The 23,276-nt window shown below is 39.1% G+C and overlaps 3 protein-coding genes across 5 annotated transcripts; 1 reads left to right on the forward strand and 2 right to left on the reverse strand.

Moving 5' to 3' along the window:
- Positions 1 to 1,217: 1,217 nt before the first annotated feature.
- Positions 1,218 to 9,435, forward strand: mmp25b (matrix metallopeptidase 25b). Its single transcript, XM_029527372.1, has 11 exons — positions 1,218 to 1,341; positions 1,442 to 1,533; positions 2,771 to 2,903; positions 3,021 to 3,165; positions 4,190 to 4,494; positions 4,717 to 4,896; positions 5,280 to 5,364; positions 5,624 to 5,706; positions 6,118 to 6,270; positions 6,453 to 6,746; positions 7,503 to 9,435. Exons 2-11 carry the CDS (start codon positions 1,450 to 1,452, stop codon positions 7,754 to 7,756), a joined length of 1,716 nt encoding a protein of 571 aa, XP_029383232.1. The 5' UTR covers positions 1,218 to 1,341; positions 1,442 to 1,449; the 3' UTR covers positions 7,757 to 9,435.
- Positions 9,318 to 12,312, reverse strand: ca15b (carbonic anhydrase XVb). Its single transcript, XM_029527373.1, has 9 exons — positions 12,256 to 12,312; positions 11,879 to 11,954; positions 11,699 to 11,725; positions 11,435 to 11,605; positions 11,159 to 11,307; positions 10,975 to 11,070; positions 10,688 to 10,763; positions 10,418 to 10,581; positions 9,318 to 10,330 (listed from the first exon to the last, which is right to left on the reverse strand). The coding sequence occupies exons 2-9, from the start codon at positions 11,952 to 11,954 to the stop codon at positions 10,157 to 10,159; spliced, it is 933 nt and encodes a 310-aa protein (XP_029383233.1). The 5' UTR covers positions 12,256 to 12,312; the 3' UTR covers positions 9,318 to 10,156.
- Positions 12,313 to 13,683: 1,371 nt separating this feature from the next.
- On the reverse strand, positions 13,684 to 21,997 carry LOC115060215 (carbonic anhydrase 4-like). 3 transcript variants are annotated; one of them, XM_029528084.1, is made up of 17 exons: positions 21,821 to 21,997; positions 21,658 to 21,713; positions 21,184 to 21,222; positions 20,914 to 21,090; positions 20,597 to 20,751; positions 20,414 to 20,503; positions 20,267 to 20,333; positions 19,829 to 19,989; positions 18,398 to 18,503; positions 18,140 to 18,190; positions 17,869 to 17,877; positions 17,626 to 17,777; positions 17,451 to 17,540; positions 16,674 to 16,718; positions 16,528 to 16,603; positions 16,281 to 16,444; positions 13,684 to 15,662 (listed from the first exon to the last, which is right to left on the reverse strand). In XM_029528084.1, exons 2-17 carry the CDS (start codon positions 21,710 to 21,712, stop codon positions 15,492 to 15,494), a joined length of 1,608 nt encoding a protein of 535 aa, XP_029383944.1. In that variant the 5' UTR covers position 21,713; positions 21,821 to 21,997; the 3' UTR covers positions 13,684 to 15,491. The 3 variants fall into 3 exon arrangements, with proteins under 3 accessions (XP_029383944.1, XP_029383943.1, XP_029383945.1); XM_029528083.1 differs by having other exon boundaries at positions 17,869 to 18,045; positions 18,137 to 18,190; positions 21,821 to 21,995; XM_029528085.1 differs by lacking the exon at positions 17,869 to 17,877.
- Positions 21,998 to 23,276: the final 1,279 nt, after the last annotated feature.

Here is a 23,276-nt window from a genome sequence, read left to right on the forward strand (position 1 = left end):
ATGGACAGAGATGAAAGATGATAGAGGAAGGGGAGAGAGAGAAAGATAATACCCAGGGTGCTTTGCAGAGAAAATGTCAACACAGACCCATGAACATAATGGGGCTCTAAGATGTTACGTGAGATGCCAGAACACTCCAACAATTTATCGCTAATGTATTGGCAAAATGGATCATCTTGAAAATCATAACAACCTTCCCTTTGTTATTTTCCAGCACAAAAATGTTGTGATAATTATGAAACTGAATATAAAAACGACTTCATTTTTAAACTGCATATTGACAAATAATGAAAAACTGGACTTCCAGATATGATATAAAATATCTTAATTGTTTCATCATCAGCAATCTCATCTTCATTTCAACACTAAAATGGCAGTGTAATTTTTTACAATATCCTTTAACAGGGAAAGAACATTGTGACAGCTAAATGAAGCTAGTGTCTGCACAAACGGCACACACAAGGAGGCAGCTGATACAGGGGACTTCCAATTTAAATATGGAGGTAAGAGGATGTAATGTGGTGAACGAGAAACAGGGGCATGAAGATTGTATTGAGAAAAATTGAGAAAAAAAAAACAGATTTTGATCTAAGAAAATATATATTTGACCAAAACTACATTTTGTTTTGTACTTACACAATTGATGGTGGGTTGTGACATATATTTTAAAAGTACGTCAAACAAAAAACTTCTTTGACTCTCATCATTTTGAAGCATGACTAGGCAGTGGAAAAGAAAAACTAAGGTGAGGTGTGTAACACTGAGCAGACACCACAGGTGTGTTGGAGTATTCATTTAGATTCATACTGAATCATTTACAAACACACACACTGTCTGTTTTTTACAGCTCTCCTCAGCATGTGTTGGTGTGGCATCAACCCACCCCAGTAAAAAACCAGGAAAACCACCAGGGTTAACCGCTTCACATGACATGCTCACCACCTTTAAAAAACGAATTTATTGGATTACAGCAATAACCCTTTAATCCCACAGCATCTATGATGGGCGATTATAGTAGTAATAATAACTGAGCACCACACTGAACCAGATTGAGGAGAAACTTAATGTTGCTGCTCTGTCTCTGCTCTGTAGTGGCGCCTGATTTGTGTGTTTCGCTCTTTGATTTTAAGAGTGCGCAAAGTTTTATGTTGCACATATGGCTGTTATTTATCTCCACGTGTAGCAGGAAAGCACCTTCCGTTAGTGGTTTGGATGCAGACGAGTAAAGCGGACGCAGAGGAAGGGAGGTGTGTGTGTGTGTGTGTGTGTGTGTGTGGAGATATAACTGATCGATCGGCCCAGCCCAGTCCCAACACACCAGACATCAGAGCAGATACACCGGTGAGCTTTGCTATCACTTTCTTTCCCCACAATTTACAAAAGAGCGAAATGTTGCCTCCAGATGAGAAGTGCTGTCATAATTAGTGCGCTTCTTTTTCAGAGAGCGCGATGGAGCTGGCTGTGCTGCTGTGGATGGTTTTCATCCTAACGGAGAGCACTTCAGCAGAGGCCGACCAGTACACCAGAGCAGTGGTGAGTACATCAGAAAGTAAATGCTGTAGAACTGATATATACACAAAAAAATCTAAAGTTTTTTACAAGCTGTCTCGCCAATTAACAGATTTCCTTTGATTTTCTGATTCTAAGGAGGCAATCACCCATCTGATTGTTATGTTTAATTGTCACTATATATATATATATATATATTTATTTTTCTAAATCTTAAATATGTTCGAATCCAAATTTTTGCCAGAAATCACGTTGCATGAATGAATGTGAATGTGAGCTTTTGTTGGCCCCTCTGTAGATCACCTTTCCCACATGGAAGGGTTGTCATATGGAGGAAACGGCATATGGCGGAGGGACTGGCTGATGCACATAAGTGCCCAGATGGCTCACAGGGGCAGCAAAAAATATCATCTGTTTGTGGTTTTAGATATTGCATCTTTTCACGCATAATTTGTTTTTTGAGTTAAAAAAAAAAGTATTTGGGTTAGATCTAAATTAACTGTGTATTTAAGATATTACAGCTGTTTATCTTCAGATGAATGCAGTTGTGAGCATCTAGTTGAAACGGAGGCACACTTCAAATACTGTTTCACGTACATTGCCTAATAATTGTGTGACTCAGACGTGCAACAGAGTGGGATATGAGATATGACCCAAATCTAGCATGCTGGTTTATCTGTATCCTTTTTCAGATCAATGAAAATACGGAGCAAAAAGTGCGTTTCGAAACCTTTTCTGGCAAACATTTTTAAAGATGGGAAAGATGAGCAAAAGCAATTTCAGTTGTATGTTTTGCAATACAAAAGCCGCAGAAAGGTGGAGCAGCAGGTTAAATGCAGGAAGAGGGTGGTTTCACAATCACTGAAACCTTTTACTGTTATTGTCTGTTGCACCAGTTATGCATGGTAAACACAAGAAGTAAAGCTAAACAAATGCATTATTATTGTGGTATCCAAATTGTCAACAGTGCAGAGCCTTCATGCCATCACGAATGTTACTCAACAGGGGTATGATCATTTAATATTAATGATAGAAAAGGCTGACACATGGGAGACCTGCTCGGTTGGACTGTAACGTAATGATTTGCAGTTATAACTGTGTCAAATAGCCTCCGTGACATCAGCATTTCCCATTAATCTTAAAATTGATTCTTCTAAGAGATGGATTTCAGTGATATTGTTGGTCTACTGAGTTTGCAGTTTGTTACCAAAGGAGGAAATGCGTGCATTTTTTATTTTTTTTTTCTTTGTTGTCTGTCCAGGATTGGTTGAGCAGGTATGGCTACCTTCCTCCTCCTGACCCGCGCACAAGTAAACTGCAGACCAAGGAGGGCATCGAGAGAGCCATTCGTGTCATGCAGAGATTCGGCGGGGTCCGGGAGACGGGGGTGCTTGGTAAAAACATAATAACTCATGCTCTCGTACATAACATTTTGTGTCACTATGATCACATGAGAATTCTTAACTGCCGTTTTGTTTCAACATCCAACGTGTGATCATTTTCTCTTCCAGACAACGAAACCATCAAACTGATGTCAACACCGCGATGCTCTCTTCCTGATATTGTTGGGAGTGAAGACATGCTAAAAAGGAGGAGGAGGAGGAGACGATACGCCTTGTCAGGCCTTAAGTGGCAAAACACAGACCTCACATGGAGGTTTGTTTCCTGTCATCTTGTACTGTGGTTTATTACTTCCCTATATGAATCACCGCGCTTCATACGTCACTGTCATCAAGTTTTAGGGCCAAAATAAGAAAAAAAGAAAAAAAAAAAAAGAAAGAAATTATTACGACAAGAAATTGTGCCTTAAAGAGGAAGTTACACTTTGAGCTTATCTGAAGTTCCATAGAACTCAGATTTGTGGGCATTTCTTCCACCACCTCTGACTGTCGGTTTCTTTTCTTTTCTTTTTTATAATTCCATCAATACTTCTTTGGAAAGATTGGGACAAGGAAAAGCACATTTATTTGCCATGAAAAGAATGCATTTAGACAAAATGGACGTGAAAACACAATATCAAAGATTTGAATTGCTAGAATTTCTCAGCAAGTCATCCAACATTTCCAGAATAGTTGTGAACCTCATGGTGGTGCTCGACACACTGACCGAGAGTCAGTACTACGTTTAGCGTGCGAAATTTACCAGCAATTCAACCAATAACCGTTCAGGTATTTGGGTCAACTGGCCAGTGACTACATCACCGTCCAATGCTTAAAATGACTTCTCTGTCATTTGAACACCTGCTGCTGATGAATGCCACTCATGCACGGGGGTTTCTTCACAACTATTTCCTCCCATATCTTAAAAACACATTCTTGTTTGTCCTGTTCGCATCCTGTATGTCAAAGGTCCCCACATGAATGTAGGTCACTTACATATTCTAAAGCTGTCAGCCACTATCTTCACCTCCTCAAGTTTGTCTACTGACATCACTACAATGAGGTCTCTCTCATTGTAAACCCAAACCCTAACCCTAACCCCACACACACACACACACACGCACATATATCACTACACAGGGCCGAGCTGGATCAGGATTTGCCAGGTTTAGTAAATACATGGTGAGATTAGTTGACAAGAGTAAAAACAAGCACACTTATGGACAACGCACAGATTTAGACAGTGATTAAAACATAGCTCCCTGCAACCTTGATATAACACAAGCTATTTTTGTCCGCAGCATCCACAGTTACCCGTCGCAGCCTCACTCACCTAGCCTGTCGAAAGATTTGGTGGAGAGCATCCTGACTCACGCTTTCAAAGCCTGGAGTGACGCAGCTCCCTTGACTTTCCGTCAGCTGCCGAACAACAGTGAGGGGCCTTCAGCTGGAGGTGACATCAGGGTGTCTTTTTCCAGTTTGCTGCACGATGACGGCTACCCTTTTGATGGAAAAGGTGGCACCTTGGCCCACGCCTTTTTCCCTGGCAGGGATCCAATGGCGGGTGACACACACTTTGATGATCATGAGAGCTGGAGCTATGGAGGTATTTACTGATTGAAATCACAGTAGGCAGATGATGGCAGGAAGGCTTCTCCTATGTTAATTGTACAGAATGTAATGAGCCAATGGTCTGTTGTAACCACCAAAGGAAACAGCTTTTACTGAACTAAAACAAAAAGCAGACAAATCACCTGCATATTCGCTGACATCGTACCCCCAGCTCTTCTCTGTTGATGTGATCCAGTAACACTTCAAACATCCACAGGTGACAGCAGCAGCACGGACTTGTTCACAGTTGCAGTGCATGAGTTTGGGCATGCGCTGGGCCTGTCCCATTCCTCCACCGATCCGTCCATCATGAGGCCGTACTACCAGGGCCCTGTGGAAAACATCCAGAGCTACCAGCTGGCTCTGGATGACAAACTGGCCATTCAGCAGCTTTATGGTTAGTAAATTGGGCGACCTGCCTGAATCAGAGTATGTACATCTTCATCGAACAGCTGTTATATTTATCTAGTAGTAATGGAAGTAATGGATATGTTCTGAGGATATATAACCATACACAGTGGCTTAAAATGGCTGGATATACATTTTCACAGCTTTACAAGATTACAAATGCATCCATTAAAATGATTTATACAATTCTTTTAAAAGTACTCATGAGCATGTCTTTTCACTGTGGGATGAAGTAGGAGTTCACACTTTGTGAGCTCATGCTCAGGGACTTTCCCTCAAATATTTCTATCCATGTCTTTAAAAAGGGGGCAGATATGTCACATGCTTTCACCGCCTCCTCAAAGTTGTCTCCTGTCATCCATCATGTTGTAGGTGTGAAGAACAGCAGGCCATCAGGTGGTGTTGATCCGAAACTCCCACGCCTGCCGAGTCCACCACCTCCAAAACCAACACAGCTGTGAGTGGAGCCTAAAACCAATGAATGCTGTGGTGCAATAATACAGACATTAAGCATTCATTAGTAGCTTTTACAAACTATGATTATCTTTCCTACGCACTCAGTTTAGTCATTGATAAATGAAGAATCATGAGTAATTTAAAACCTGTGATGCAGATAAAAGCCCTCTAATTCACCCTTGCTATGAATGGATTTTAGTGAACTATAATCCTAGAAAGTACAATTAGATAATAGTTTATACATTCATTTTCCTTTCCAGGCCTGAGCCCTCCTTCCACGAGCGCTGCAAGGGAGGCTTCGACGCAGTGGCAAATATCAGGGGAGAGGTCTTTTTTTTTAAAGGTAAGTAGAAGCAATCAGTTCTTGCAGTGTCCAAAATCCGATTAATTGATATATTCATGGACAGTATGGACGTGTCCCTGCCAGAGTGCCGAACTGTCTCAGTAATTGTTTTATATCAACAAAAACATTCTGAAAAGGTTGTGTGTATGCGTGTATGTATATGCAAGATATATTCAAAGAGACATAGGGAAGAAGTTTGAATGTTATTTTAAGCATCTGGCAAAAAGTCCCTACCAAAGTTGTAACCAAACCTACATTGTGCCTAGATTGTTCACGTAACAGGAAGTGATTCGTTATTGATGCCTATTTTAGTTTGATGCAAAGGCTTTGTGATCCCATTTATCATTTACTGTATACTGTTTTTGAATAAACCGTGCGTTGGTGTCACGTTTGGCCTCTTTTATTTTACAGGTGCACACTTTTGGAGAACAAAGCGGGACGGGTCTTTAGTCTCCCTTAATCCGGCTCAGATCCACAACTTCTGGATTGGTCTTCCGCAAGGAACAAAAAAGATTGACGCAGTGTATGAAAGGAAAAGCGACAGCAGGATCATCTTCTTTATTGGTCAGAAACAAAATCCTACTGTTATGTGTCTCTTTGAAATAAGAGCCGCACGAATCTTGGACCAAAAAATTACATATAAATATATAAATATAAATATATATATATATATATTTTTTTTTTTTTTTTTTTTTACTTTGAGAAAATACAGCAACACCTTCTCACACTTCTTTTCATCTCCATAGGGCCTCAGTACTGGGTGTTCAAGGACACACAAGCCATGAGCGGTTATCCTCGGCCCCTCTCTGATTGGGGTATGAGAACGGAGAGAACGGCGCTCGTGGACAGGGTGGACGCAGCCTTTGTCTGGGCTCACAACGGCAAGACCTACTTGTTCAGCGGAGGGAAATTTTGGAGGTTTGACGAAAGCCGTAAAGGCGAACAATTGCCCAGGGAGCCAGAGCCAGGCTACCCTCGAGACAACAGCCTCTGGTCCGGAGTGCCCACTCACATGGATGACATCATCAGCTGGGGAGAAGGTGACATTTAGTTTACAGATCTTAAGTGTGATTAATTTTTTAAACAAGCAGATAAAACCTAAGAGAAGGCCAAATCTAGTATGGTGACATTTTTTGACGAGTACATACAAGCACCAAGAAAAGCGTCATAGTAATGAAAGATATCTGAGCCAAACTAAGATTAGACACAAAGCACATCATACATCATCTTCCTGATTTCAGATTAGAAACCTGACAGAAACTTAAATATAGATTGTGACAACAGTTGACTTCCTGAATATGACTTGCATGTTTGCAAGCATTCCCAAATTAATACAAAAGTAATCTTAATTTTGAAATAAATAAATAGATGCATGGCTTGCAAATTTCTAATGTCATACCAGCTAAAGAAATTAGATTTTATAAAATGTAGTTTTTTGTGCAGAATGCGAAGTATTCAGATCCTTAGATTAATGAATCTTATGCAAGCAGGGCAACGCTGAGAGGGGCGAGCCAAATACAGACTCATGTTGAAAATATTTGGTTCAGTTATTTATGATGGAACAAAAAGGTCCAAAGGTCCAGAGAAGTGAGGCAGCCCAGGCAAGAGGCCAAAAATCAATGGGAACAGTCTGAGCAGTTGAACAAGTCCAGTGAGCAGTGACTTATAAATAAAATAAAAAATAAAAATCCAGAATTCAGGCTAAAAGGTCAAGAACACATGCCAAAGGATAATAGCAATCACATTGACTGCGTCGTGAAAAAGAAATGAGTAAGAGATGCACTCTTGCTTTGTAGGAGATGCCTACTTCTTCAAGGACAACCAGTACTGGGTATTAAAGAACGGGGGACTGAACCAGGATGGCGTCACTCCAAAATCCATCGCTGTCGACTGGCTCAGATGTCCCGCCCCACCTTCAACCTCCACAACCAATCCTCGGATCCCAAAGGACTGTCGATGTGACCTAAAGGGATCATCTTCATCTGTGAGGAGCAGCTGGATCCTCCTGATTTTAGTGCTGATCGGTGACTTTGTTAGAGAATTAGTATGATGCTTCTTGAGAGAAACTGCAGACTGATTTCTTACTCCTCCTAACTACACTGAAGGGTGGCTGCAGCTCTTTACATCATTATATATTTGCAGTGCGTCTAAATCCACACTCTTGTTTCATATTACATACTAGCATCAAATGTGTCTAATGTCTCTGTTAAAAAACAAACAAACAAACAGCTTATGCTTTAACATGAAGCCTTTTAAGCAGAAACACTGCTTAAGTAGTCACTTTAGCGTCCTCCCTCCATCCTGCTATAGAGTGTCGCCTCCTTTTTCCAAACTGAGTGTTGGATTACATGAAGCCTGTATGGGAGAATGCATGGAAATCAAACACCAAAATCCAGCACGCAGGCCGCTCCCTAATGAGCTCTTATACAACCACCTTATGTTTGGACAGGTAACAGGCAATATAGACCTCCTTCAGTGCAACTGTCAGTTTCTGAATTGGACTTTTTGTTTTTAAATACAGAATATATTTAACCTCACACAAACGCACATGGATTCATACAGTATATAGGTGTGTGTACGTTTATACATATAGATCAAACAAGGATGGTTACAAACCTGTTAAATGAGAATATAGAAATAAAAAAAAAAAATCTTTTTTTTTACAACCTGGGGCTTTAAGCCTTGTAAATTTGTTTTTATTGTCTTTATATCGCAGTACACACACAATTAAGCTGCGTTTTTGCTATGATCTTATCTAATGTTAGTCAGGGTTAGGGTTATTACAACAGAATTTAGAGCTGACATTTTAATTATCTTTACATACTGGTCATGCTCTTGTGACAGATCTGTGTCACTCCCAGAGCTCTGAGCTCTGTCTTTGTTAGAAACAATTCTCATCCAGACTGTACAAACTCAGTTCTGTGTGTGTCGAGGGGAAGAGGGCGACAGTGAAGAATGCCCTGCTGTCGTTCACCCTCATAAATGACTAGTTTCCCCAGCCTCTTGCACATTTTTCTGCTAACTTCTTCCGGATGATATCATTATGGATTTTACAAAAGCCTGCTTCTAGAAATAGCTGGTTTCCTTGTTTGTTCTTAATAAAAATGCATTGAGTCCTCAAAAGTTGTTTAATTTTAACCTCACACTGCCAGGAAAAAAAAAAAAAAAAATCATCCATGCTTACTTGAAAGCCCTTTATATTTCTTTTCAACATAGATTACCTAATAACCCATTTTGTGAACCATTGACTCTTTGTTGAAAGCATAGTCAAGATAGTGAAATAATATTATTTGCACAGGAGCATTTATTCTGTTCACTGAGCAGGAAATGTTTCGGTAAGCTGTAAAGGGCAAAGATCATTTGATAAGATTGAAATCATCACAAACAGCCATATCCCATCAAAGTTATTCTGTGTTGAAGGCTGATCTTTTAAATGAAACACACCTGTATGTGTTAACGTACATCAGGCTTTTGTGTAATATGACACTCTGAGACACAATGTGAGCTTTCAAAAGCCATATCTCCATTATCTGGTTCAGGTGCATACCAAGACTAACAGGGATTAAATGTCAGGCATCGACAATACTCGTAAAAGAAAGAGAACCCAAAAGTAACTGACACCAGATCATTTATTTTAGAAGTATGTATCGAGAGGTCACAGTTGTTTTATATGTGCAAGTGATTCAGTAGTAGAAGATACGTATTTAAAAAAATAAAAATAAAAAAAAAGTGCTCATTGTACCAACATTGTACCTTCATCACACCAACTGAACGTTTTCATTTTGAGTCTTCAACATGTCAACAGCTAACGAGAAATGCCGTTTGACAAGAAAAACAACCATGTTCTCATATAATCATTTAAAATTAAATAACCAGCTACATTTCAAAATCAAGACTGATACGAGGTTGAAGCTGATTTAAAAAAAAAAGAAAAAGAGAACTTAAATATTCACACTCCAGTACATTTCTACAGCTACTCTGTAAACTTAGTGCAAATGAATCCCTTCATCAGGCACTTAAATTTTGTTTCAGCAGCAGAAATGAGCTGTGCCTAAACTGTTCATGTTACACAATAAAACTTCAGCTTCTTATGCAGATCAAAGTAAAAATATTTTAATCTGTACCTGTGCTTGCATGCCCTTCAAACATTTAAATTAATTAATTAAAGATGAATATCTCAATACCTTGATATCTATACAATGGACAACCATGTTTCACCAAAAAGAAGCAATTGCTACTTTTTAAGTATTACCCACTTCACGTACCATTTAAAAAAATAAAAAGAAAAGAAAAGAATAAAAAACTACACTGAAAAACATTTACGTTTGTGCATCATTCCAGTTTTGCTGGGATGTTAAGATAAAAATCATTAAAAGCATACGTACCAGTCTACCCATTAAATGACGGGCATTAGTGTTAAGTAGTTCTGTGCATACTTTTCTGTATAAGGCTAATGCCTCGCCAGAAAAATGCTCATGGCCAGCAGCCCCAGAGAATAGCAGGTCTTGGATGCTGAGCTGGCCTGCGTCGTGACCGCCAGCGTTGGCTGGACGTTTCTGTAGACATTGGTCATCAACGGCGATGAGCTGTTGGAGATGCGCAGTGTTGTGCTGAAGAGGTCAATCTGGAGAGGACAGACAGTTCAGCAGTGTGAAGCACGGGTAGAGCATTTTTACATTAAAAAAAAACAAAAAAAAAAAACACAACTTACCAAATCTTTGCTGACTTTGATTGGCTCCTTGAAAACAGTCCAAATTATAACCTCATCGCAAGTGGGGGTGGTCAAGGAGCCGTAGTACCGGTAATACTTTGTGCGATCCACCCCATGGAGGAGATCATCCAGGGAAAATGCAGGTACCAATGAAACAGCCTCATCTGAGGACAGACATACACTCTGACATTCGTTCTTTACAAAGCAGTGGCAAGAATTTTCCACTAGAGAAAAAAAAAAAAAAAAAAAACCACAACAACTTCTGCTTACCCTTGTTTGAGATGCTGGTGAGATAGTTAGTCAAGTTCTTCCAGCTTTCAGGTTGGGCTGTTGCATCTGGCATCACCTAAAAAGCATACACACTGTTTTATTAGGCTTTTTGTGAAGTGACAAAGTAAGGTGAGTGTGTGAGTGAGTCAAAGTAAGGAGTGGATTGACAACAATTTGGAAAAAAAAACAAACAAAAAAAACAAAAGAGAGAGACGCTATAGAGACAGCTTGAAAGGCAAAACTTATTCCAAAAACCCAGTTAGGCTGGAGAACAAAAATCCTCTCACCTCAATGAAGAAACCAAGAGCAGCCAGCCCTGTGGGGTCAGCCAGGGCCTGAGTTATGTTTCCATTAAGGGAGGATTTGATGTTCACTATGTGCAACTGCAAGATTAAAGTAACAGATTTACTGCTTTAAACACAATTTATAGTTCAGCAGAACTGATGACTGCACACCCGGCCACAGCCTTACCTCCATGGGGTAGCGCTTGCCGTTCACAGTGTGCTCAGAGCCGGGGACAGAGGAGCCATTGCCCCAGTGCAAGTGGAACTGCAGGCCGTCATAAGCTTCAGGCAGATTTCCCCCAGAAACACTGGAGCCACTTCTAAAACTGACCCTGACTGCAGGAGGGTTGGAAAAAAAAAATAAATCACTGAGAACATGGGGAAATTACATTTTTGACAATCTCGAAACCAAATCCTTCTTGTCAAACTAAAGTATGCCCTTATCTGACAGACTTTCCCTCACCTGTTTTGCCAGTATTTTTTATTTCATCCATCACGGAAACGTTGTCGTAGTTGGTGAATGTGAAGGCAGTCAGATTGGCGTCAGCTGTGGCATCAGCGGTAACGATGTTAATGGGAGACTGTTTGCTGCCATTGCAGAACCGGGGAGATATGACGGGCCAGTTGGTGTCATCTGCAGGCAGAAGAGAAGGACAGTGAGGAGGAGCAGACGGGATGTGGAGGCAATGCTGCGGTCACTTAGATAGACAACAGGGGGATTACTCACTGCAGGATGGGTCATGGTAACACCAGGCTGCAAGGAGCAAAAAAAAAAAAAAAAAAAAAAAAAAAAAAGTTATCATTTATTCATGCCACTCGGTCTCCGGAGAGACGAAGTGTTCGCCCAAGATGTCAGTAGAAAAATTTATGATAGAAAAAAAAAAAATTAAAGTTTGAATAAGCATACCGATTGTGTTTGACGCAGAGAGCACACTTGGCACAAGGGCGCACAAAACAAGCGCTGCTGCTGCAAGGGAGTTCATCTAAAATAAAACATTTTCCCCCATCAAAACGTTATACTTCCACTGTCACGCATCGACAACAATATTAATGTCACCTTTGAAATTTCTGTGGGCAAGAAAAACCGACTGAAATCAATTTGACACAAACCCCTGAAAAGGTAATTTTTCGTTTTTAAACCCAGAAACGTAAATATTAAAATAATCACAAAGCAATAATTTTTTAAGTGCATCTTAAAGAAATAATAATAATTCAAGCTGAAATGAATACTAAAGACCTAAAAAGTAAATTTCAGACAAGCATGCCGCCGGGTGGAACTCATACCTTTGGTGCACCTGTTGCTGCTCCTGGTCCTCTGAAGCCTGCAGCTGCCTCGTCCTCCTCTCTTTTATTCCCTCAGCCCACCCAGCAGCTCGGCTGAGAACGCCCCTCCCTGCAGGAATCTCTGGAGCTGATCAAAGTAGTTTCCCTCTGCTTGAGTGTTTATTGGAGGGAAATTGGAAGGAAAAGAGATCTAATTCCGTTAAAGAGGGTACATATTATTTAAGGCAGAGTCTTTGAAAAAAAAAAAAAAAAAAAAAAAAAAAAGAAGAAAAAGTGAGTCTGAATTTAGTCTAACTCCAGATGAGGTTTGAATATTTTCAGTAGGCGTAGTTCAGAAACTTGAGGAACCAAAGTCAAACAGGAAAAGTTGTCAAACTGAATCAAATTAATGTTAATGATCCCAGACTGAGACAGATATCAATCCAATTTTTCGCCACAGCTAAGATCAATGTTTGGTTTGAAGGGAAACAAAAGTCATGAACAACATTGGTTTGTATGAAAATGGGAAACTACCTTTGGTCCTTTGTGTTAAAGCGTAATGTTTTACTTTTTCACATATTTTCTGATGATTATGAAGCTTGTAATGTCACACAAACTTCTGTGCAAGCCGACATTAAAGTTTTATTTTGTAATCTTGTAATTTAAATGCTACACTACTTCCCTCTTAGCACCTGATGGACAAGCATCATGATTGTGAAAACCATCAAAGAGCTCCGGGCGTAAAGAACTGATGCTCCTTGTAGGGGAAGAACGGACAAGTGGCTTCAATAGTTCCTGGAAGTTCTTATATGTCTCTGTGTCAGTCAGATGAATAAAACCTAAACTCATGTCTTTTTTTTTTGGCTCAGTACCAGTGCTTACATAAGGATCTCAGCAAATTCTCTTTCAAACCTGTAAATTTGGCACTTTTACTCTAAACAGCAAAACTTGACTCAATAAAATTGGACTTTAAGGTAACATTTTTAGTTTTAAAAATCTATCTTCTGATTCTGATCTTCTGATGACAAAACTGACAGAACTAAAAATGCATATAAGCGTATAATATGGCTAAAGGTTGATTTAAAGCAAATTCCTTTAGTTGCAAAGATGGAGCGCATGGAATGTTCTACTATCATCAATGTGGAAACATAGGCTGCACATACATGTGCTTATTCCACATGACTGAATGCTGCATACCAAACGTACAAAAGAAGAATATCTAGGATCTAAACCAGTATTGCTTGTTGTATAAATGGACATCACACGTAGACATCACACACACACACACACACACATTATATATATATATATATATATATATATATATATATATATATATATATATATGATATATATATATATATCAGTTTAAAGACGTTTTCCCTCTAATTAAAAAGATGTCAGATGTGTAAACGTGTCCCAATACAGCTTTTGGGCTAAAAGGTGGCACAACTTTAATTCCTTTTATTCAAAATCAATGAAGGTTAGACTGTAAAGCTTTTATGTAACTTTACTGTGAACCATGAGCAAAAATAGGACCATACCAAACTCTGACACAGGCAGATCTAATCAGTCCGAAGCCTGTTTTTGCAACTTGTCTCGGTGACGCTCAGCCTTTGGATACAGATGTGAAGGACTGCAGTGACCTGACACTGAGGTAGATATGGATTTTTCTGTAAGTTGTGACATTAAAACGGTTCATATTACAGAAGGTATGAGACAGGAACTCAGGTGTCATGATGTGTCATTTTCTTTAGAACCTTAAACGTGGTTGAGGGTGGGACTATTGGTGTCACCTGAAAGATAGCATTTCACAGAACCAGTATAGGTACCAATCCTTAGAGTCACGAAAGCCACAAACATGTTCAGACCAACAACGATGATATCATAGAATCTGTGTATCTGCCTACTATTCAAGGGAGTGCGATATTAAATGCATAGCTATCTAAATTAAAATGGGCTATTATTAATTCAAAACATATTTCAAATAGAATGGTGTCCCTTGTCATCAGCTAATTATTTTTTATCATGTGGTGATGTTCTTCATCACTAAAAACAAAACAGATACCATAGAAGTTATATACTGTAGAGATACGCAAAGTCAAATGATTTAAACAATTAGGCTCATCAAAAACTGCATGGTCAAATTCTTCTAAATAAAATTTAATCTGCTAATTAGTAAAGCTTATTAGTAGCTGTGTAGCCTATTTTGTAGACTTCATTGGGCAAGACTTTCCTGTCAGACCAGCCAGACATCGACAGGTGTCATGTAATTATTTTCATCAGGTTTGAAATGTTTCAGGATTAGCGTTGGAGCCGATATTTTATGAAGACAGGAGTGTCAGGTTACACTTTCAAATATCTAGCGTCAAAGTAAAAAAGATGTCATACACCTCCAATTTGTCAAGTTAAACTAATTCTTTCCAACCCCCATTTTTTTCCCCAGATTTTTGAATAAGTAGAGCACTTTAATGCTACACATATACAGCATGTGTGTGCGTGAGGGCTGCAGTGGCAGTTTTGAAAATATGTTGATTTCATTCCTTCACTTCAGTTAAAATCTTAAATGATTATTTCAACAATGTTTTTTGAACAGGCCGTCCTCTTGAGGAATTCAACAACTTGACCTGCTGCGTCACCTATGAGTCATTTCACATCACATTCTTCTCCAACCGTACAAACAAGTGAAATCTTAAATGGAGCTGCTCTGTTAAATGCTAGTGGTTTTCTTTGTATAATTACTCTACTTTATTTGTCACACTCTATACAGTGATGGGAGCAGTTACTTTCTTTTGTATCTTGACTGTCATTTTCCCTCAGGGACCTTTAAAGAAAATGTTTGTGCTGCAATGGAGGAAAGTTAAAGCAGGGCACATTTTTGATCAAGCCATTACATGTTGGCTTCAATACTGCAGATAGTAACTGTGTGAGCACATTTATAACTAGGCACTGTTGGAGACTAAAAATAAATCAACTGGCTTATAAATGAAACTTCTAGTCCCCAGCTTCAAAACGCACACAGACACAAACTAAACAATAGGTTCCAATTCCCTGAAATGTAATTCACGTTTAATAAATAGACTACAGTGTAAAGCTTTGGAAAAAGCAAACAGGTACATGATTCTTAGATTAACTGTTTGTGTTCGAATCAAGGCAGTGGCTGCTCATGTTTGGTCATTTAAAAAAAAAAACAAAAAAAAAACAACACTTAGTGCAATATGATTTCTCTTCAACAGCAGTTCCTGTTGGTACACCTCTCACAGATGACACTTGAACAGAAAGGCAGCGAGGCTTGCCGGCAGCAGGAACAGCATGACAGGTCCAGGAGCCCCAGATGCTGATGTGGTGCGGTAGACTGTCCTGCCATGAAGGTCTTGCTTGGGCCGATTCACTTTGCTATATTCCATCTGACTCGGGAACATATCCATCTGGTGGAATTACAGCAAATGTTAAGGTCCAATTCATGTGCCTCCATTTTAAAGATATCTACTAGATGAACAGTAACACCAAAGTGGATATGGAAATTAATTTAATTAAATTAGTTACACCTGTTGGACAGCTCTGGTGATTAACAGGTCAGGTTCTACAAGGAGCAGCAACATTCAGATTGGGAGGGTTAAGTGAACGGATGCTTACATGGGAAATGACCATTTGATGATAGTCTAGACTGTATGGAAGAATAAAATAAACACTGACTAGTTCATGATCATTTAAGATTGATTTCTGATTATGTGCAGGAGTAAAGATCCAATCAACACCACTTATATGTATGAAAAGGCTTCAACTAGCAGTCTTAGGGGTGAACTAAGTCATGTTTGTCCCTTCCTTCTCCACACTGATCGAGGTCTGGGAGCTCGTTGGATTGAGTCATTCATTTTCAAATCCCAGCACGGGAACCTAAGCAGGGAAATTACCTTGTGGATATTAGAAAGCTGATCAATTTTAGTTTTAATGCCAAGACAAACTAAACCTGAGCTGTTGGTTTGGAAACCCAAACCATTGTCAAACATGGATTCCTAAGACACCCAACTCTAAGCCACACTTACCAGTTTCTTATCCACCTTCACGGTCTCTTTGAACACTGTCCAAACAACAGCTTCATTACATGAAGGGGTAGTTAAGGAGCCATTGTACCGGTAGTATGCACGTCTGTTTACACTGCCAAGCAAGTCATCAATGGAGATCCCCTCTGTGACATTGACTACAGTCTCTATGATACAACAAAAACAAATGTGATGTGGAGGTGCACACTGATGGTTTTCATGTGATGTAATAAAACAAATGCGCACTCACTGATGCTTTTGATAGCTGAGAGGTGATTGGTCAGTTTTTCCCAGGCTCCATTATCAGATGATGGACTGGGATGAGTCTACAGAAACCAATCAACAATAAGTTATGCCAACATGTAGAGCCTGTTTTAAGACAGCTGAAACACTTACCTCTGCATCCGAACTGCTGCTGCTGCTTTTGGTAGAAGTGGTAGCCTGGAAGAGACATTGAGAAAAATTATTATATGCAGTAGAAGTTTTGACCAACAAAGGCCTCCTCTGCTTACTTACATGATGACAACACATTGAAACCTCAAGGTGAGAGTCAAGTATTGCGTCACAGCCAGACACTAAAATGCTTGTGGAGCAAGTTGAGATCTTCACATTCTTGACTCTTGAGCTATTTGCCTTTCAGTATAAGACCTAGTTTTCTTTTGTCACATTCTCACAATCTACTTGAGTAGTACTGGACTGTCAATCAAAATGGTTTGGAATTTTTTAAAATGGACATTTCCGCAGTTCAAGTCCAGGGAACAGCTTTAAATTGTTCGAAGATAAATGGTCACCCGCTCCACTGGCAAAAGGTGGACAAACAAGAAAATCAATTTAATTGAAATAAGGTCTTCTCAGGGAATTATTAGGTACTTTTGGAAAAAAAAAAGAAAAAGGATGCAAACAAAAGATTGGTTGGTTTCAGGTTCAGCCAACAGCAAGATAATGATCAAGATAATAGAAGTAAATAAACTTCACATACTAGTTGAGGAGATTTTATGAATTCTTGGCTGCTGGATGAGTCCATTTACATTTTATTCCCAATTTTTCCATTTGAAAATTGTTTTTTCAGAAATTAAACCACTGGAAAAATGGATATTGATATTCCAAAGCCAGGCAGTCTTTTATGGACTTGAATCACAACTATAGTCCTACAACTGACACAGCGAACATTACCTCAATAAAGAATCCCAGGACTGCCAGGCCATTAGGAGTCTTTATTGCATTTGCCAAAGATAAATCCTTCCTCTTGTTCACTATGTGCATCTGAAGAGAAGACAATTACTGACATGGAATACACTGGTGAAACTAAATCTATAATAAAAAAAAGCCTCAAGGGGCTTTTAAATACCTCCATTGGGTATTTCTTTGAATCCACTGCGTGCTCTGAGCCTGGAGTCCCCGATGTGTCACCCCAATGGAAATGGAACTGCAAAGTGGAGTAGACATGGCCCAAACCGCCCCCTGACACCTCCACCTCCCCCTCTTTCAGTGAGCACTTGACTAAGAGTTGAATGAGGACACAAAGTTCATTTTAATTGGAGACATTGTTGGAGTAAGTTAATCCATCTTTTTTTGTGAGATGGAGTCAAACCTGTATGGCCTGTGTTCGTGATGGTTGTGATGGCATTGTTGTCATCAAATTTTGTAAAGGTAAAGTCATCCAGGTGTTCATCCACTACAATATTCTTTGTCTCGATGTTGATGGGTGACTGGTGTTCCCCATCACAATAGGATTTATACAGACGGTACCATTTAGGTGGAATATACTCTGAAAACCAAAGCTCGTCATGAACTTAAATCCTTTTTGACCAGTGAAGTCAGCAGTTTTGCAGTAACTGTACATGTTAACAGATACATACCACACTGATGATGATGAGGATCATCATCGTCATCACCATAGCACCAAGGTCCCGCTAAAGAATGCAAATCAAATCAGATTTATTTATTTAGTGCCAACTCATAAAGTTACATCAAGGAACTTTATATATATATATATTTGGTCTAAACCAAACTCTTTATAAACTTATCTAGAGAGACAACAGTGAAATCACGAGTCATGAATCACTCAATCATAAATATTATGGGTCATATGTTAATTAATATGTTAATTTCAAACTGACTAGGAGGGAGAGGAGTTGCAGGGGATGCAAACACTTGACGCCCAGCCAGATTTTGTACAGGACGAAAAACATTGTTGAATCCAGCCTTGCTGGGAAACCTCTCAATCTATAAGAAAACACAAGTCAAACACGTTTCTTCAAAAATGGCTACATGTTGAATCTGTTGGAGCAAAGTTAACCACACAGGACCACACTGCCAAATGCCTTAGTGGCAGCAGAGAGCACTTGACCTACTCATCCTGACATAAACCTGATGAAGCCCTTTGGCAAATAGTTTTGACGAAACAAACCATCTCCCCAATTAATTTAAACTTTTCTCATTGTAAGTAAGTACCTCACTAGCACTTATTCACTATGGAAAATTAAAGAAAAAATAAAAGACTTTGCTCAGTTTTCTCTGGAGCTAAACGTGAATAATAATACTGAGCTATTTTCATCCAGGATGTGGATCGGGCTCGTTTCATTTGCAAACACTATCGCGATTCCTTGTGGAGAATTTGATTTACTGAATTGTTAATCGTACTCAACTACAGTTGTTTGGTTCATTCTCAGATTGTTACATAGTTTAAGGGGAGGTTAAAAAGGTTGGTCACCTGTTCAGTCATGAGACACACTTGACAGCAAGTGCACGCAGAGTGAAATGCAGCTCATGCTGACGGATGACGCAGATAAGATGATGGATTACATGTGTCAAAGTAATGACTCGAATTCTGTTTTTTGATTTGCTATGTTCAGGACAGTCACATGCCATTTGCCCAGCATTCCCCCTCGTTTGTAGACAACAAACAATAATACAAGCTTGATTATCAAACATGATTACTAAACCAGACACCAGCATATACCAGTATATGTTGTGGCACCTGTCATCTTATGACCTTGACTGCATGATTCATTGGCTGCTTGTGTAACAGTGTGAAAGGAAGGCTACCTGACAGAAACCAATGCAGTTTCTAACCTGTTGAGCCTGACATTTTCTGGGGTGAAACAGACGCTGAAACAAGACACTTCCATTCCAGTGTGTCCTCAACCAACTCAGATTGGTTAATTACTTTTTTACTTTCTGTGATTTCTGTCTGTATACTCAGTTAAGTTGGGTTAATACCGCAATAAATTAGAGGAGCAGAAATAAGTGGTGAATGTGTAATCACCCTGTAAGTTAATATAAAGATCTGTAAAGTACAGCGACAATTATTTTGTTGATCATAAAACCTTTCAAACTCTGATTTATTTATTTTTTTTTTTAAATCAAATAAAGTTCATCATCATCAAATCAAATAAAAGCTGTGCATACTGTCTAGGATATTCTATACACATGTAATTTTATATTTGTGTTTTATTCAAAGGCCCTTACATACCCCCATCTGCATGTGTGTTGTCTAAACATGGCCTCTGTATCCTGTAGAGGATAAGTTGCCTGTTTGTTCAACTCACCAGCTTTTTGTTGACTTTAATTGGTTCACGGAAGACTGTCCATGCAACTGCCTCGTTACAGTCGGGTGTGGTGAACGATCCCATGTACCGATAGAACATGGAGAGGTTAACGTCTCCAATCAGATCATTGATAGAAATGTCTAACTTTGGCTCCTCGGTGACTGTGGAAAGATGTGATCACGTCAAAGGTGGCATGAATCCCAGTCTGGTAAAAAAAAAAAAAACTGTAGCTTGTCATAATTAAGAGTAAATAGCAGAACGGGTGTGAGTTTACATTTGTCCTCGGGCAAATAATTCAAAACAAATGCACCGCAAATGAACTGGTTCAGATTTTTTTTAAGTAATGAAATAAATTAATTCAATAATAAATGCAGAAACCATTAAATCTACCCATTTGAGTTTCAGAACAATAAATGAAAGTGAAAGTCCAGCATCTACCTTGATCGTTTGGCACATTGGATGTGAGCTTTTCCCATGGTCCTGAAACATCCCCATTCTCTGTTTCCTTTAGTGAGAAGACATTAATTACATTAAGTGCAGCTTTCTGACAGTTGTGACCTGTGATATGACATCGTGTACACATACATTAATGAAAAATGCAAGAACAGCAAATCCCTGTGGATCTTTCTTTGCCTCTTCAACATCAAGACCTTTCTTCATAGTTACAATATGCATCTAAAAGAGGAAGAATAAGACACAAGGTAAACATGAGGCACAACCTGAAAAGAAGCAGCATGTATTTCCGTTGAACGCCAAATATTATAATACCTCCATTGGAAGTCGCTCTCCATCCAGTGTGTGTTCTGAACCTGAATGGCGGTCGCCCAGTTTGCCCCAGTGGAAGTGAAACTGGAGTGCGTAATATGTGCCATCAAGTCCTCCTCCACTCACTTCAACTTGATTTTTCTTCAAATTGCATTTCACTATGCATGAGAAACATGGAGAAGCATGTTTGTGGAGCTACAGTCTTAAATTACACAAGTTGAAGCATTTTTGCATTTTTGTTACTCGTCTTAAGTAAACTAGTGTTAGACACACATATAGGCAATTCAAAGGACAAAAACAATCAGCCACTGTTCCTCTACCTGTGTGTCCATTATTTTGAATGGACTGGATGACTTGGTTAGACGAGAAGTTGACAAACATAAAATCAGTCAGGCTATTATCCTTCTCAGCATGGTTGGTCTTTATATTGATAGGAGACTGTTTGCTCCCTCCACAGAAAGACCCAGCAAGATCTGCCCAGTGACTTGGGTTGGATTCTATGGAAGTAAGGAGGACTTAATGCTGAGGAACAAAGAATCATAACAACAGTTTGATCCAAATCGTTGTGACAGAAATCTGCTCCTACTTACCACAGTGTTCATTGTAGCACCATAAGTCACTTCCAACAGCTAAAACAGAAATATAGCCAAATTATTCAGATTATAGCAGAAGCCAAATGACAAAAACTGTAATTGTTTCAGAATGTAATGAAATAAATCCTGGAAGTAAAATGCACTACAGAAATCCTGAGATGTTTTTAGACCAAAGAGTTTACTCCAGACAAGGAAAACAATCAATATTAAGCACACAATTATTTGTGAAGTTCCATAAAATTTACTTTGACCTTAGAGAGGACTGGGAACAACTGAAATAAAATGGACTGAAAACAACTTTCATCTATATGCTTTAATTTCAATAGGATAAACATGAACTAAACAGACTTTTACTTTAAGATATGGACACCAAATTATATATCCAATAATTCAATTATAGCTATTATACTTAGGAAAGCAAGAGTTCAGATAATTATTTACTTCAAGTGGAAAAATGTGCATTTTACTCACCATATTTTGCCAAAGTTCCCAAACCCACGCAGAACAGCAGGGAGGAGCAAAACATCCTGAGGAGGAACAGCAAAAATGTTATTAAATCAGTAACTCAACCATCTTTTCACCATAGTGTGATGCCACTTGGTTGTTGTGTTAAGACTTTGACACGTCATCGTACCTTGTGGCTCAGGTCTCAAGTTTCTTCAAGAATAAAAGAAAAAGAGTGTGAGGTGTCACGTTAAAAACATGCGTCCACCGATGAGGGGAATGGGATAAGACTGTGTCCGAAGTTAGCACTCAGTAATATAGAGTAGGAGGGACAGTCAATGGACAGGGCCTGGGGTGGGGGCCCACTATGTATACAACACCAAACTTATATGGTGGAGATGTGCAACATGGCCACTGGTTCCTCTCTTCCTAGACATTGTTATCACAATACAGGTGTTGGGGACAGAGTGCTGATCAGGAAAAAACAAAGCACTTGTTTGGCTAAAGTCATTCCTGCTCCATTACACAGCATCCGGTTTCCATACACAGCACTCATGCAGCATAAAGGTGAAACTTTTGACCCGAGTTTAACTAACAACTTGTTCAAAAAAAGAAAAAGAAGACAAGCGAGAGCTTCAGTTCAAAACTTGATTTTAGTAGATTTACATTCTACTCTAGTTCAATCACTTCTAATCTTTTCAGTGCAAATACTAAAGTTTCATCTGCCTTTTATTCATTATGCCTCATTATCCAAGAAGGCATCCAATTATAGCCTAAACCATTGCAGACCATTTATTAAATATTTTAGGGGTTAAAGAGGATGTAAGTGTTGCCAATACCTTTATCTTAAAAGCATCCGTCTACCTGCAGATGATTTGAAACAGAAGTTATGTGCCAGAAGAAGTGCTATTTAAGACTTAAGCACAAAAACTAATTTAGACAAAAACTGCATACAAGCCAAAACTATTTGCTGCAATGACATTACATTACACATGAGATACAGAATGAGCTTAAAGTGTGGTTCTGCTAACTGATACCCAAGTAGGTTTACCATTAGATTACGTAAAGCGTCACGCCGTATTAGGGATTTGGACTAAACACAGTAATGTGAGCTCCTGTCCTTTGTGTTGGGACTGTTCCGCTTTTATCACCAAGCACCTGATTCAGCCTTTAAGACTTATCTACACATCAGCAATACTCAGTGAGACAGATGGCATGTTGTTCTTCACATATAAAACAAATGCAACGTATCATAATGTAGGTATGATAAAGAATAGCCAGTAGTCTGCCCCACCCCCACAAAAAAACCCAAGGTGAATTATTTTTTCTCATATCTGTAAATGTGAAATGAATCTTAACCATTTATTCTCTTTTGGCAGGTGCACACTCACAATAAAAAGAAAACAAACTGAAGAACTACGCAGTCTGATATGCCATCTACATAGAACTCACTTAGAGTATCAATTCAATATTTTCTCACAGTACCACACCTCATTTCTTCATTATTCTGAATGTTCAGCTTCTCCAAGACTCTCACACCCTGTTATTTGTGGGTGTGATGGTGTTTTTGGGAAGTGACTTAATTGCTTTGCACTTTGCATGCAAAAAAAACAAAAAAAACAACCAGAACACAATGCCAAAAGAAC

This window comes from Echeneis naucrates, chromosome 19 (assembly GCF_900963305.1).
Source record: "Echeneis naucrates chromosome 19, fEcheNa1.1, whole genome shotgun sequence".
In the NCBI taxonomy this organism is placed as follows: domain Eukaryota; kingdom Metazoa; phylum Chordata; class Actinopteri; order Carangiformes; family Echeneidae; genus Echeneis; species Echeneis naucrates.